Source organism: Sorex fumeus, unplaced genomic scaffold (assembly GCF_029834395.1).
Source record: "Sorex fumeus unplaced genomic scaffold, SorFum_2.1 ptg000045l, whole genome shotgun sequence".
Classification (NCBI taxonomy): Eukaryota; Metazoa; Chordata; class Mammalia; order Eulipotyphla; family Soricidae; genus Sorex; species Sorex fumeus.
The window spans coordinates 800,493-817,563 of record NW_026606102.1 but is presented as its reverse complement, the minus strand read 5'-3'; the positions used below and the strand labels follow the sequence as shown (position 1 = coordinate 817,563).

Below are 17,071 nucleotides of genomic sequence, written 5' to 3'. Positions count from 1 at the left end.
TCTGTGCTTAGCCAAATGAGCCATTTAACCAAGCATTACCTTCCATGTCCTGCTCTTCTTCAATTAGAGCAGTCAAAACAAACATATGGAAGAAAATAGAGTCTCTCAAAGATTAGGAACAGAGTGATAATACGGTGAATAGGGTGCTTGCCTTGCAGTCAGCCAACCCAGGTTCAATTGCCAGCATCACATATGGTCCCTTGAGCACAGACCTTGGGGTATGCCCTGAATTCAGTGCAAGGACTAAGGCCTGAGCACAGCCAAGTGTGGCACCAAAAATAAATAAATAAATCATAGGAATGTATTATTTTTTAAAAATCGATTTGAAGAATCATTTATTAGGAGGAGGGAGATGGAAAGGGTTATGTGTTCAAGAGAGAATGTGGGCTTCTCCTAAAAGGGAGTTAAGGGTGAGTTCCACCATAAAGGAAAATAATCACACACTGAAGTTGAAATGCAGGCAACTCCCAGGATAAGAAACATGCTAGAAGTTTCTTCTTAAAGGAAGAGAGTCAAGATCTGTCTCAGGGGAGATGAAGATCTTCAGTTTATGTTCCTCATGTTTGTTTTATTAGAACCAAATGAGTAGAGTAAACTGAATGACCATTCTCCCCTCTGCTCAATCCACCCCCCAATTAAAAAAAAGATCTTATGCCAGGAAGTTCAGTTGTTTTGGGCTTTGTTTGGCTTGGGGTTTGATTTTTAGGGTCATAGCTGGTAGTGCTCAGAAGTTTGGTCCTTTCTGGGTTTGGGGAGAATCATGTGGTGTCAGGGATCAAGCTCTGGGTTGCCACATGGGAAGCCTGTGCTCCAGAATTTTGAACCATTTTTTCAGCCAGGACTCCAGTTTTTAGTAATAATCACCTCCTTCCATCCCACATACAAACACAAAGTCAATTACTACTCAACCAGTTTGCTTTGATTAAATTTTTATTAGCAGATTCTGATAAATAATAATATCAGAACTGGGAACTGGGAAGAAGGGACAAGGGTGATTAATGGTGCGTCTTATACTTTTATCTGTGAAGCAAGAATGATTCATTTTTCTAATAGTCATCAATTTCTTTTTGTTGCAGAGGTTCACCAGATAGAGATGGAATTGTAAGTATTTCAATGACCATTTTTAATAGGTTTGCACTTCCACTTTTGCTGTTTAAATTGCTCAATGCCCTATTTCTCTCTTCTCTCTTTCATTTTTCGCCCCCAGTAGGGAAGTAATAGCTACGTGACTTTTTGAACTTTTCCCTATTCAATTTATTTCTTTAATAATTGCATGGGACACATGCTGCCTTGGTCAAGTTAAACTTATTTGTTGCATTCACCTACACCCCTGCCCCAGTGCAGACAAACAAAACCATCATCCAGACCTGGGGGGCAGGGGTCCGGGAACAGGTAGAGGGTCAAAAGCCAGGCCATCCCAGCAGGGTGTCTACCGGCAAGGGTTATTTCATTTCCAATTTAATGATATAAAAGCTCATTATGTGAGGATGCTTTTTCCCAAGCAAAGCCCACGAAGTCGTAATGGATCTGAGATCCAATAAAATTGAAGGACGTGTTTTCCCTTTTAGAGCTGAGCTGCAGATACGTTTTCTATATTAAATTCGTAAGTAGGGAATGGTCTTGAAACCACTTATGCCTGGATTTACAGCCTGAAAGAGGAAAAAAATGTGCCCACTGGGTTTAGATTTAACAGTTACCCTGACTCCTTGCCGGCCGCCAGATTTCTTGCCTTTTAAAGAAGTCTGTGATGGCGGACTTGGATGTACCGAGGTTGTATTTATGGGAGTCGGCACCAACTCTTAAAATGACTTCCTTCAAATCGAAATCAGATGTCTATTCAAAAGGTTCAAAGGAACAGCTGTTACTAGGAGAAAGGGGAAAAAAAAGGACTCATACTAGGCTCACTGGGGCCAGAGTGGGAATGAAAATAAATCTGGTGGTTAAAAATACTTTTTAAATCACTCTTTCTAATATCAGACCTAAACTGGGGTGTTGATTGCAGCAATGGCAAAAGTTTTTTTCCCCCACACTTGATTCAAGGTTCCTGGCTTTGGGGTGCCTATTGAGTTCATGTAGTTCTTAACGTGAAATGTTAAACAAATAGATGGAAATTGATCAGACATTGGGTGACACTATAATCAAGGCTCTATTCAGCAGGGGACAAAAAAGACCCAGAAGACTCAGCTTCTCCTCACCTCTTGGTTCTGGCTCAGAGCCCTCTCCTTAACTCTGTCTCAGGTACTCTCTGCTTCCATGTCCTCTCTTGGCTTCTGTCTTAGTCCCCTCCCTGGTACCTCTTGTCCCCTCCATTTTCATTGGCCAGGCTCAGTTCATCACTGCTTCCTCTTCCTGCTCTCCTAGGCTGGGTCTTATTTTGTGCTCCTTTCCCTCTAACCCCCTTAGTCTTGTCCTTCTTCCTTTCTCGAAGACTCCTTCTCCCCTTGCTCATTGTCTCTGCGGCTCCATGGCTACCACAGTGTTCTCTGTCCTTCCAGGGACCACTAGTCTTAAAGTCTGGGGGAAGATACCACACACCACACACACCTCGCCCACAGCTGGGACAGCGGCTGGCATGTTGCAACAACTCTGAGCCTGCATGGTCCGTGGACTGGTCCTCAGTGACCCTCCCCTCCCCTCCCCTGCCTCCCAATCAGGTCTTTGAGCCTCAGTTCCCATGTCCTCATCTCTGTCAGCATCCCAAGTCACATGACTTTACTTAGGAGCTATTATGCTCTCTGCTATTTCACTGGAAGCGCCACAAATATTGTGAATATTAGATAGAGAAATGATTTCACTTCAGTAATGCAGACCTGTTTGAAAAGGTTACACTCCAAAGACATACTTGTTCTCAGTAACAGAGTGTGTGCAGTTTGTAGCTAATTGCAAGGCACTCGCTAGTGGCTCGTCTTACCACTTGGACATGTCTTTTGAGTTATCTGCATTTATTATGGCCAGCCGATTTCAAGAATGAGTTATCATGTAATTCCTATGGGCCTACATTTCTGTCCTGGAGTCCTTGGGGGATTGTCCTTTCAAATGCAGACCAATTTTTTAAAAAGATGTTGTACCCACAGACCCAGTGTATGTGGCTTATTTCTTTTCCAAATCATCGCCTTTAGAATGTTAAAAGTTTGATGGTCAGTTTCCCCAATGCAGTTTCACAAATTGTGAAGGCAGCTTACCCACCTTTGGCTTATAATCAACGTTTCAAGTGCCACACACTAGGCTTAAGCAATGGATGTTTATTTAATGTCACATTCTCCAGTCCTGTGAGCCCATCTTTGATGAGAGTGCCCTGAGGTTTAGTCCATAATCTCTGTGGCAAGGATGAAGGGATGTGGGTGGGCTCCTTGCCCCTCCCTACCCCCGCCACTGGCTGATAGTGCCTATCCACAGCAGAACGGTCTCTCATGATACCCCTGGCCTCAGGTGACTGTGTATAACCATGCATTCTAGCCCATAAACAAACTCATTTCTGCAAGATGTACTTTCAGATTAGCACCCATACTTAGTAAGGTAGGGAGAAGGGTGGAGAGTGGGGATCCCAGCTATTGCTAGGAGGTAGTCCTTTCTGCTCCACAGCGGGTGTACAGGAAAGCTATCCACTATGGACTAGTCAGCTATGATTGCTGTGGGTGCTGATGACCCAAGAAAGACTTTTACCCTGTGAATGTTGTACAAGAAGACCTGACACACAGAGATCAGAAGTATCACTGTCCTTATTCAGTCTCTTTTGCATGTCTATTCTCTTCCTGTCAATGAAGTACTGGCTGAATGAGGACTAAATACACCTAGTCCCTAATACCCAGGATGTGTCCTCTGCCTCCTCCTTTCCTCTCCCCATCCAGCCATGCTGGTCTGCTGAATAGAGCCTTGTTATGGGCCCCAAAGACCACTCTTTGCTGAAGGACCCCTGCCAAGATGGGCAGGTTCTACAATTTGGCCTAGAAATTGTTTCTTCTATGGTATGTTTGCTGACTCCATGTGATTCTTATGTGTCTTGAAGAACAAACAGATCCTTTAACAACTTTTTTCTACATGAAAACAATCAATTCCAGCAGCCCAGCCCTCATGAACCACCCTACAATAGCAAAGCAGAGTGTACGCGTGAAGGAGGAAAAAAAGTTTCGGTAAGGAACCAGATTTTAGTTTAAAATTTCCAAGGGGTTGTAGAAAACAGTGAGTAAAATCCCAGTTTGAAACATGAAATAATCAGAGTAGCAATTATTTGCTCTCTTGAATGCTTCCAAATTACAGTTTGAGTACCTGGGGCCCAATATTTTAGTCAACAATACAGACTCTATACATTGATATTCGAATATACTTCTAGGAAGGGATCAGACATAAAAGACATGGATTTCACTGAAAATACACGGATAGGATTTTTAAAATAATCTGATAGCTATAATATAATTACTAAAATATAAACTGAATAAGCATTTGTTAGGATATTATTTAAGTAATTAAGTAACATCAGAAATTCAAGAGAATCTTGGCCTACAGAAACTAAAGTATAGAGAATGAAAAACACTGGCAATAGCCCAATCTATAAAACCACTATTGCTCTGTTGTCCAACATAGTGGTCACATATGGCTCTTTAAAAGGCATGTGTTGGAAGCTGGAGTGATAGGGCAGCAGGTAGGGCATTTGCCTTGCACATGGCCAACCCAGGTGTGATTCCCAGCATCCCATTTGGTCCCCCAAGCACTGCCAGGAGTAATTCCTGAGTGCAGAACCAGGAGTAACCCCTGTGCATCACTGGGCATGACCTCAAAAAGCAAAATTTTAAAAAAAGGTGTGTTGGATTGCCACATTTCAAGCACTCTTAAACTGTTTGTGGTTAGGGGTTGCCATCTTGAAAAGCGCCCGGACTGAGCATTTCCATCTTCATAGTGTTCTATTGGACAGTGCTTTGAGTCAAATTTACCTTAGTTGTAACAGACATTATTTAGGAAGTACAACCCGAGTCTTTAATATGTTCCTCCCAAAGATCACTAAGTGACCATGAACGGACCTGGGAAAAGAGGAGACTTCTCAGTGGAAATTGAGAATGTTGATCAATGATTAATGGAATAAAATTGTTATATGTATTGATTTGGTCCAGATGAGAGTGAGATAATAAACCTGACAAAAGTAAAGTACTTATGCATGTAATTTCACATTGTTGTATTAGTGATCTTTAAATAATTAATATATTCTCAAGTGATAAAATATTTCTGGGAGGTCAAACAGATAGTACAGCAGGTAAAGCACTTGTATTGCATGTGGCTGACCCGGGTTCGATCCCCCAGAACCCCATATTAATCCTTAGTACCCCCAAGGCTGCCAGGTGTGATCTCTAAGTACAAAGCAGGAGTAAGCCCTGAGCACTGCCAGATGTGGCCCCCAAAATAAACAAATAAAATTAAACATTAAGAATATTTCTGCCAATATAGACTTTTGGAAAATACAAGAATTAAAGAAGTAATTCATTCCAACTGCAAAGAAAAAAATCTGCCTATGAGTTGGCAAATAGTCAATGTAGCCAAGTTTTTAAATATTTTGTCCCTTAGACTCTTTGATTGTTCAAAATTTTCCAAGTAAAAAATCAGTGGAGTTATTACCTTCACTATGACCATTGCAAGCTGCACCCTGTTTAAGTGGTCAAACCAAGAAGGTTGTTTATTTCTTGGGGTTTGACTAGAAGAATTTCATCGAAACACACAACTTAAGCTTCAACTTGATCATTTCATTGTGAAACCAAATATATATTTTGATAATTTCATCGCATTAATGAAGCCTAATTTTGTATTCCTCTACTAAATCTCTGTGTACATATGTATTTTTAATATCTGCCCCCCCAAAAATATATTGTTATAATTTGTTATTTCCAGGTGGAATTTGTTTTTCAATTTTATTTTCATAGGTTTTATTTACTTTTCCTTTCAGTTTTCTACTTGGTTTCCATGGAAACTTGGGAAATTTTCACTCAGTCAAAATCTAGACAATTCGGAAACATTTTTATGCTTGATGTTGAATATATGTCGTTAGAAGAGTGATACATATATACTCAGAGTTTGTCAGTTGAGCGTATCAGTTATCTTGATTTTAAAGGATTTGGTGACAGAGATTCAGTTGTTTATTATCATTTTGATTTTTTGACAACAATCCTTTGTATTGAATAATTGTTTAAGAACTAAAAGGCATAAGAGCTGAGATAATAAATTGATCACAAAATGTACAACTTTAGAATAAAGTTAATTCATTTTATTTCCCATTATTAAAAATTAATTCTGCATATTGAATCCATTGTATACAGTTTCGTAGAAGAATTTACAGAACTCGGGAAAGAAGACAATACAGGAGAAATTTTGAAAAGAATAAATTATTTAATGGAACATGTCCTCATCAGTATCTACATAGCTTAGAAAGGCACAGAATCGATTTGGCAGGTTTTTAAAGCAAAGTTAGTTGAAAGTAGAATTAATACCTCTGATACACTTGTTCAATAATGGCAATTCTGTGGAAAGTTAAAATGAGGGCATCTGAATATATTATCTTTGTTAGGAGTAGAACAAAGGCATTCTCCTTTATGTTCCTGGGCCAGATCTATAGAAATATTCTATGCAGTTCTTGCACTTGTAAATTCTCATTTAGAGGTTGTATATAGGAAAAGAAAGGGGATGCATTCATAATCTATTCCTTTGTGTCAGCCTTACTAAATTATTGCTAGTTCTTCCGAATATCCAGACAATAATTAGTAATAGTGATAATGGCTATCTCTACTCTGATTTTTCCTATTCTGTGTCAAATTGGGTATTAGCTGTTCATGTTGCCATACAAGTGACTTTTATTTGAGGTTACAAAATTAGAGATCCTGTCCACAAGACTCATTGTCACCGTTTGATGTGTTGTTCATGAGATCTGTCATTGATCACTGACATATGTGGCTCTTTGTGCCAAATGTCAGGAAGTTGTTAAATGGACTTTCCATTACCAACCTGATTTGTATTCTCAGCTTTGCTCACAAAGAGTTGAAAAGCCTAGCAATTTCCACTTCCTCGCTCAAGTACTTGTGGCTATGTATCATAGTAGTTCCAGGGTCTAAGTAATCATCCTCAGAGAGAAATGCTGATATCTACAGTATCTTGCAATAATGTGTGCTCATGGACACAGAAGGCAGGTGAAAGTTAGAAAATCTAGATTAATTAAATACTTTTGATTTAGATAATCCAATTAATACAACTAATGTAAATACTTTCCTCCTAGGTTTAATATTTTAATCCTATTTAAATTATTTAATTATTACAAGCTAATTCATCTGAATTTCAATACTATTTTAATAGGGGCTAGATTAACTTCCTTGGAGCTTATTGTCTTTATAATCTATTAAAAGTAATATAAAGTTGGTTTAATGTTAGAAAACCTAAAGATTAGTTTGTGATTTGGATATTCATTGGATATGTTGGGATATATGAGAGCAGCATGGAAGTCAATGTGTTTTCATTTTAGATAATAAATTAATAGCTAGCTAGCTAGGTATATAGAGTTTTATCCTTCAAAGTCATACAGGATCAAATTATAATGTTGGTATTGCTAATTATTCAACAGTTGAGTAAAGGTGGATGGTTGGTTGCTAAATCCTTCTGTTTAGATGTCCTTGAGTCTCTTGTGAATTGAAGTTTTTTAAGCTCTTTTACACTGTGTCATTGGAAACTCAGTGTACCATTCAGTTACGTCAGTGTGGCCATTTAATAGACTGCCTTTATTTGTCTTCCCCATGCTGGATTTGGATAGCTCTTGCTAAATTCAACTAAGAGTTAAGTGTTATTTGTTCCCGTTTTTTTCATTCAACTGTTTCTCTTCTAAACTTATTTTCAAATTTATTACAGAAGAAAAGCAATGGAGCACCAAATGGATTTTATGCAGAAATTGATTGGGAAAGATATGTGAGTATCAAAAGGTTGTTTTTCTCTATTACATATTTCACAACTTGAAAATTAATTGAGGTGTTTTTCCATTTATAATAAGACAGAGAAACCAGTGGAACACTTGTCCATCCCATTGGGAAGTGCCTGGGTAACTTAGGGTAATAAAAAAGTAAAAAATACTAAAGTCTTCTTTTTTTTTAAATAAACAGATTTTATTTGGAGGATTTTTAAGGTGTGAATGGGATGAGAGTGAGAGACAGTAATGTACTCAAGAGAGAACATGGGCTTCTCCAAGGGCGGAGAGAACCTCTACACACATACCAGCATTAGACACGAAAGCACGAAAGTACACATCTCAAGAGTGAGATGTAGGGGCGGGAGAGATAGCACAGCTGGTAGGGCATTTGCCTTGCATGCAGCTGACCCGGGTTCGATTCCCAGCATCCCATATGGTCCCCTGAGCACCACCAGGAGTAACTCCTGAGTGCAGAGCCAGGAGTAACCCCTGTGCATCGCTGGATGTGACCCAAAAAGCAAAAAAAAAAAAAAAAAGTGAGATGATGTGGGCAACACATGTGCTCGGCCATGTGGCCACAAGCACGCAGGGGCTCGGGCAAGCATATGCACCAAAAAACACTTGAACCTTGAACTGGTACAGAAATTAAAATTAAATGAAATTTTAAATGTTAAATTTAAATTTTTATTTATTTAGTTTTTTTAAATTTTAAAATTTAAATTAAAAAAGACTCGAACTTTGAGCTGGTACAGGAATTAAGAAGTTTGCCTAGCATTCAGCTGGCCTTTGTTCAAACCTGTTTCAATTCCCAGCATCACACATGGTCCCACACTGGGAAGTGGTCCCTGAGCACAAAACCCAGGAGTAAACCCTGAGCACAGCCAGATATGTCCCCTTAATCCCCCCACCTCCACAAAAAAAAAACATTAAAATATATTTAATCTAAGCTCAAGACCTTGTCCCCAAACAAGACTTAGTGGGGGCTTGGGATAGTTATTGGCCTACCAGCAAAAATGAAGGTGATATTTGCTTTATAGAATTGTTACAATGAGTCAATAAGCAAAGTATATACAAAATATACCAGTTGCTTACCTAGCCTGTAATATGTGTTTAATTTTTTTTTAATTTTAAAAATATATAATTAGGGTATTTCTGTCCTGATTCTATTTCTAAGCTGCTTTGAAAATCATAACAAATTTGTTAACCTCTGGCTTTTAGCTTCTTAATGTCTTGATTCATTCAAGCTGCTTTAAATATATATTATGAAATATATATGAATATATATATATTTTATGAAATATGTATATTTCATAAATAGGGAGGCTGAAGGCAATATTAACTACAAAGTTACAAAGATATTTATGATCAAGTTTCAGGCATTTATTGTTCCAACAACAATCCCTTCACCAGTGCCCACTGCCCTTCACTTTTTAAGTGGTAAAAGTTCAATTGCATTTAATATCATGGCTAACAAAAACAGAGTATATGCAATAAAGAAAAGTATTCTTGTTATGAAAATAAAATATTAATTATTAACAAATACTTAAAACATTTTGATCTCACGGTTAGCTTGGGATTGAGCAGGGCCTGTTTCTCTTCCTCTGGCTCATTTCACTCAACATGACACTCTCCAAATGCATCCACATTGCAGAAAATTGCATGCTTTATCTTTTTTTTAGGCTGCAAAGTATTCCATTGTGTATATGTACCGTAGTTTTTATCCCGTCATCTGCAACATTTATCTCTGACTGTACAGGAGCCTGGGAAATTCAAGAACATAGTGGCAACAAATTTGGTATCTGTTGTGTGTACAGTCTAGTTCATACGGTCCATAGTCGATGCTTCCTAGCTATAACTTCACTGGAATCTCTTCTAGAAGGGCACCAATCCAAATCTCCACCTGCTCACCTCCTAAAACCACACCTACTAATTTCTACAGCTTGGTACAAGAATCTCACCCCAAACACAGAACAACTAGAATGGCCTCTTGACACAGATTTTTCTCAGGTCAGGTGGCAATCACTAGTTGCTTCACAAAAAGTGAGAGTGAATTCCAGCTAGGAACTAAACTCTCTTTACAATCCCCCAGAAACTGATTAATATCACCACACACTTCACCAACTACAATCCAAATCAACCCTGGGTTTTTATCAGGTAAAACACTATATTCAAGACAAAAATGATTTCTTCTGTATTGTGAAGGTTCACATTCACAATCCCTAAAAGTTCTTTACAATTATCCTTTTGTTGCAATTGTCCTTTAATTTCCTGGTTCAGCCTTCTCATTCATAAAGATTAATTTTAAGATTAAAATGTTTTACATATTTGTCAATTGATATTTTATTTTCATAACAAGAGTACTATCCTTTATTGCATAAGCTCTGCTTTTGTCAGTCATGCTATTAAAGCAATTGAGCTCTTACCACAGAGATGAAGACTGGGCCTAGAGAGACAGTACAGTAGGCAGGGCATTTGCTTTGCATACAACTGATGTGGGTTCAATCTCCAGCGTCCGATATAATCCCCAAAATCTATCAGGAGTGATCTCTGAGCATTGCTCCAGGAGTAAGCTCTAAGCATATCAGGGTGTGAACCCTCCAATAAAAGTCAAACCAAACAAAAATATTAATAATAATATAATAATAAATAAAGGCCCTCCCGTTGATCATCGATTTGCTTGAGCGGGCCCAGTAATGTCTCCATTGGAGACTTTGTTGTTACTGTGTTTGGCATATTGAATACATCATGGGTAGCTTGCCAGGCTCTGCTGTGCAGGCGAGATACTCTCGGTAGCTTGCCGAGTTCTCCAAGAGGGCCTGAGGAATCGAACTCAGGTCGGCCATGTTGGCTGCATGCAAGGCAAATGCCCTACCGCTGTGCTATCGCTCCAGCCCATTAATATTACATTATCTGCATTTTAGAGAAAAGAAGACTGAAGGTCAAAGAGGATAAATCATTTATGCTCTTCACTCCTACACTATAAAACCGGCTATCCTGTCTGCCTCATGGCCTGGTTCTCAAATATCTGTTTCCCTGGATTAAGATTTTTAAAAAATATTTTTAACATTTCACTTCCTTACAACATGTGACTGTTATATTTTACCCAAAATTACAACTCTTCGCAAATAATATTCTAAGAAAAACTAATAGAGAAAATAATGCCTCTTCCTCAATTTAATGTTTTTTTTTTAACCCAGGCTTTTGTTATAATGTAGTTCGGTACACATAAAAATGGGATTGTCTGGCCAAATAAGCTTTATGATCATTAAAACAAAAATTTCTCATCAAGTGGTAGATAATAATGCTTCCTATTTAGCACATAAATCCTACACAATGAGGTCCCTGGTCAGCTCATGATTCTTAAGGATTAAGATTTAAATTAAGGATTATTTCCTACAATTTAAAAAAAAAAAACTCCTATCAGGTTATATAGGAATTACCTTTCTTTTTTTTCCCCAGCAGTTTTTATTGTAAGGAATGTAGTTTACAAAACTGATATTGGTATTATTACATCTAAAAAATTTTCATATGACTGAAACACAAGCACAAAAGTTTGTAAGTCTGTAACTGTACCTCACGGTGATTCACTAATAAAAATTTTTTTAGAAAAATTCCAGCACCAGACCCAGCTTTAGAGAACCTGCTTTCCCCCCACCATTACCACAGCCTCACCCTGACCACCCCATTCTCTCCTGGAGTGAGAAAGCCAGTCCTCAATTTCTGTTCTTGGGGAATCTGCTTTTCCCCTACCAGACTTCTTTATATCAACCATAGGAGATGAATCATTTTGTGTCTGTCCCTTTCCTTCTGATTAATTTCACCCACCATGATACTCTGCAGATCCATCCGAGTAGCTGCAAATCGCATGATTTCATCTTTTCTTATAGATGAACAGTAGTGAGGGATTATTGTACTAGTTGTACAATAGATGACACTTTCTATAAGTAATCAGAAGGGTTTTGTGTTTGTTTGTTTGGTTGGTTGGTTGGTTATTTCTCCTTATCAACGAGCCCCAAACCAAGAGAAAACCATGATCCCACAGCACACATGCCATGAGAAGACAGCATTAACCCTGGACTTAAACTCATGGCCTCACACTAGCGTAGGTTCTTCCCAAGTTACTGAGCTTCTTGTACTTTCTCACAGACGAGATCCCTATCAGCAGCCTTTGTCAAGGAAAACCCTGCCACCGTTAAGGACCCTGAAGTGAGGAAGGTCTTTTCCAATGGAAAAAGTAAACCAAAGGAAAAAAACCTTAAGGTTGGCGGGGGAAACTACTAGAAAAATCTCAGCCCCAAGGACTCTAGGGCATAAGAGCTACACCAAGGAGTGGGATTTTCTTTCATCTATTGTGAGAAGCCAGTGGCAATTTCTTAGCAGGGAAATGACTTCAAGAGACTTGTAAGAAAGAAATTCACCGAGTACGGAAAAAGGACAAGAGGGAGCTCATCATAATCTCTGCTCACTAAAAATGCCTTTTCCTTTATATCCTACCATCCAACCCCTCTCTCATGGCACTTTTATGGCTACAAATATTCCAGAATCTCCCTTCAACTCTGTCTTCTTTGGTCCCAGGCCTGTAACCACAATGTTAAGACCATCCTTGAATTCTTCCTGTATTTCCTCTATAGGCATAGGGTTTAGTGTCCAAAACCTAAGGTCAAGCCCCAGGGTTGCATTTGAGGGGTTCTTTTCCTTGAAAAATGACAACCTGGTTTTTCTTAGTGTCTTCATTGATGAAGGGGATCTATCAATCCACATATGGTTCTTACAAGGGCCCAGGGAAATGAGGGATGAATTATGTTACTTACTATGTGGCAGAAACTCAAATGTTATACCAACCCCAATCCCAATCATGCAAACTTGTCTTGTCTCCCCTCCCAATAATGTGAATTATCTGTTGTTGAAATTAGTTCTTCCAAAAATAGCAGAGGAGTCCCAGGATTTGAAGGCAGAATCTTGGAGTCTTCTTACACATTACTTCCCCCTCTTTTACCCTATGATCAAGAACTAACAATTTGTCCTCCAGATGATCTTATTTTTTTCCCTTCCTACAAACAACTTGGGCTGGAGTGATAGCACAGCGGTAGGGCGTTTGCCTTGCGTGCAGTCGGCCAGGCAGAACTGGGTTCGATTCCTCTGCCCCTCTTGGAGAGCCCGGCAAGTTACTGAGAGTATCTCGCCCGCACGGCAAAGCCTGGCAAGCTCCCCGTGATGTATTCGATATGCCAAACACAGTAACAATAATGGAGACTTTACTGGACCCGCTTGAAAAACTCGATGAACAACAACCAACTTGGTCCATCTCTTACTCAAATTGATGAAAATATACTAAATTGACTTTCCCTAGTTTTTTTCCTACTACCAAATCTACCTCATCACCCAAACACCATAAGATAATGCCTTGCAGCTGGTCCTACCCTAATTGATAACTGAAGAAGCTATATCAAGCAGTTCTTCCCTTAGCATGGGGAGCCAACCAAGGTCTCAGTTCTCATGGTCCTACCATCGTGGTTGTTGCCTCTCCTTTCCCCATCTCAACATTGACTTCCCTCTCACCCATCCCTGTGTCCTGAAAGGAACAGTCTAATTCCTCCTCCTCCACCTCCACCCCATTCACAGACTAAGTTCCTCTTCCTTCACTAATGCTTTATGTTTTGAACTTTTTTTCCTAACAAATTACATTTTAAATTTCCAGGGTTAGATGATTTGTATCCTAGCGCATGTCACCTAGCACAATCCTTGAACTTAAATGCATGACAAATTCTCTTTGAAAATTTTCTGTCATTGATGTTTCCACTTTTTCTCAATAGAAATGTTCTTCAGGGATCCTTGAATTGATGAACATGGAATGCCAAGGAATCACTTCTCCAAGTTAAAAATCTAGCTCCCTAAAATAAGAGACATGACTATATCTTTAAGTAAGGACACACACACGGTCCTCCCGTTATTCATCGATTTACTCGAGTGGGCCCAGTAACATCTCCATCATGAGACTTGTTGTTACTGTGTTTGACATATTGAATACGTCACGGGGAGCTTGCCAGGCTCTGCCGTGCAGGCGAGATACTCTCGGTAGCTTGCCGGGCTCGTCGAGAGGGGAGGAGGAATTGAACTCGGGTCGGCCATGTTGGCTGCGTGCAAGGCAAACGCCCTACCGCTGTGCTATCGCTCCAGCCCTATCTTTAAGTAAAAGATTCTAGAAAGAAAAGTGGCTCTTTTCTTCATCATTATCAGCATAACCATTGCTTACTGTGTGCTTGTATTTTGTAGAACTCACCTGAACTGGATGAAGAAGGCTACAGTATCAGACCTGAAGAACCTGGCTATATCCTTTTTTTAAAATTTTTGTTTTTTAGAAACAGTAAAACACACCCAGGTTTTGGAAAGGCACTGAAATAACCCAAACTTTGCAATTCCTGTTGTCCCTAATATTAGAAATGAACAAACACCACAAAGAACAGCCTGAGCACTACTAGCAATCAGGCAATTAGCCTGGGGGGGAAGGAGGGGGAATAAACGTGGTGGGTACTGGAGCGTCTGCTAAAACCTGATATGACAGTGTTGTTGACTGTGACTGAGAAGCAGATCTGACTGTTCTCTCCACACATGTCATGTATGGGCAGAGCAGGTCACATTTTCAAGCACATGAACCTCATCCCAAGTGGTCCAGCAAGTGCCCCTCCTCTTTGCACATAATTATTTATTCTAAGTGGCCATCCAACTTCAATCAAAATGAAGATTGTCCTCACCACTGCTGTTTGCAATTCCCCATCCTCAGTCATATTCTAGAGCAGTGAATAAACTCTAACCCTTTCCTGATTTCCATTGTTATTGATGTTGGACCTCTCTGCTCTCCCCAAGTATATGGGTATATGTTCTGCCACTCCATATGTGTTCCCTCTTGTTTTCTGCTCATCATGATCTCCGATGGATGTCTCTTTAACTGTGTTCTACCTACCAAAGGAAAGCACTTTTATTCTTCCAGCGAATCGGAAGAAGAAGAAGAATCACATAAGAAATTTAACATCAAGATTAAGCCATTGCAATCTAAAGACGTGCTTAAGAGTGCAGCTACAGTCGATGAACTCAAGGCGTCCATTGGCAACATTGCCCTGTCCCCTTCCCCAGTGGTGAGTTGGAGTTTGCCTCAGGGCCTTGGTGGGGTTGAGCAGAGCTGGTGTCTGCCCATCCATGTGAAGTGAGGCAGACTGCATTCGTCCCCTGTTTTATGATGCTATGAACTGCAAGAGCTAGTTCTTGCTTTAGAAAATTGTACTCTAATAGTATCACTCTCATGCTTTCCAAATAGAAAAGAAATTCACATTTCTTTTTTAACTATTCCTTGTATTTTTTTTCTCTTTGGGTCACACCCAGTGATGCTCAGGGATTACTCCTGGCTCTGCATTCAGGAATTACTCCTGGCTGTGTTTGGGGGACCATATGGGATGCCAGGGATTGAACCTGGGTCGGCCACATGTAAGGCAAATGCCCTACCCACTGTACTATCGCTCCAGCCCCATTGTAGATATATTTAAATTAGTTTTTTTAAGTTTTAATTGAAGTACCATGGTTTGTGTTCAAGATTGAACCTAGTCTTGTGTTCGGTCTTTTCTGTTATACCATGAAACCCAGCATGGACACACTGTACATCCTGTTCATCTCTAAGAATATCCTGTTTTTCTGGAGCAAGTTAAAACATACGACGTGTTTACACATTGACTAGCAGTGATTTTTTAAAAAAACACATATTAATAACTTCTTTATGATGTATCGTATTAAAACCCATGGGGGCAAAAGTCTGGAGATTGCTTTTTTAAAAAAAATGAAAAAAAAAACAACAAACAACTGTTGATGGCTCTAAAATCCTAGTTTAGATATTAAACTATTTATTTTATTATACTATTTTATTATAGAATTGTCTAAAACACCCTTTGGGGAAAATACCAGTAAGCCTCACTTATACTATTCATATTTGTGTTTTTCCACAATCTGTACTTTCCCCAGCTTCTACCTAGTAAATGTCTTTAACTGCTAACTTCTGAGTTTCAACATTTTACAGTATTTTATGTTTTTTTTAAATGCTATAACTGTACTCTAAAATTAGCTACAGATGAAGGTTCTCAAGCTAGCAGCTAATGTGCTCTTGACATCTTTTGTAGAGAACTGTGGTTTTTCTGTCCTGTGCATTTACACTGAACAATACGTTAATAATTCTCAACCATTTTAAAGGTGTTTCTGGAAATATCTCCATTAAGCTTTCAAAAGGGGTTGTAATTGTTTCTCTTTGAAGGGTAGACATTTGCCAGCCCAGGATGAACTGACTTTAGACTTTATATAATAAACATTAATGGTGCCTTAGGGTCTTTCATGCTTTAAGTAGTGTTGTCAGTATTGTTAGGGAGAACTAAAATGCATATAAATAGAACACAGAAAATGATATGTGCCATAACTTTTAATCATATGCTAAGTTGCTCCCTTAAGATGTGTTCTTGATGGAGGAGGACTATCATAGGTTAGCTTTGAATTCCTTCTACCCTGATGGAAAAGGTCTGGAACTCACATATTGATTAATAATACCAATCATTTCTAGTAACAGGCATTTTAAATGCTGTCACTTACCAGTCAATATCTTTCCAATCAATTTTCAGTTATTTAATCATTCTTTTAATGAATTGTAAAATATTTAATGACAGAGATCAGTATTTAAATGGTATATCCACTTACCAGCTTAGTGGGCACTTATAAATTACCTAGAATAAGTATCAGAGTATAAGTTCTCAGAACTAGGGGCCAAAGAGATAGTACAATGGGTAGGTCATATGCTTTGCATACAGTCAACCTGAGTTTGATCCCCGGCATCCCATATGGTCCTCCAGCACCACCAGGAGTAATACCTAAGTGCAGAACCAGGAGTAATTCCTGAGAATAGCTGGGTATGGCAATCCGCCAGGAAAAAAAAATTCTCAGAACTAAATGAGTAAGTTTGTCTTAAAGGAAACATGAGAACAATCCCAGAACCAGATACATGGTAAATATTTCTGAGAGCTACGTGAATCTAAGAAGGGAAAAAATTTCTAGGAATTCCTCTTTATCAAAAATAATATAGCCAAGTCATCTATAGACATTCTTCCATCCAGATGT

At 39.0% G+C, this 17,071-nt stretch overlaps 1 protein-coding gene across 1 annotated transcript in view; it reads left to right on the top strand.

Moving 5' to 3' along the window:
- The window catches only part of SGIP1 (SH3GL interacting endocytic adaptor 1), a 242,371-nt gene that overhangs the window by 108,709 nt on the left and 116,591 nt on the right, over positions 1-17,071 (top strand). Inside the window, exons 3-7 of the mRNA XM_056122229.1 lie at positions 1,077-1,101; positions 4,059-4,130; positions 7,873-7,929; positions 14,201-14,255; positions 14,885-15,060. Of these exons, the coding sequence (XP_055978204.1) occupies positions 1,077-1,101; positions 4,059-4,130; positions 7,873-7,929; positions 14,201-14,255; positions 14,885-15,060 (385 nt within the window). The remainder of the gene's footprint in view (positions 1-1,076; positions 1,102-4,058; positions 4,131-7,872; positions 7,930-14,200; positions 14,256-14,884; positions 15,061-17,071) is intronic.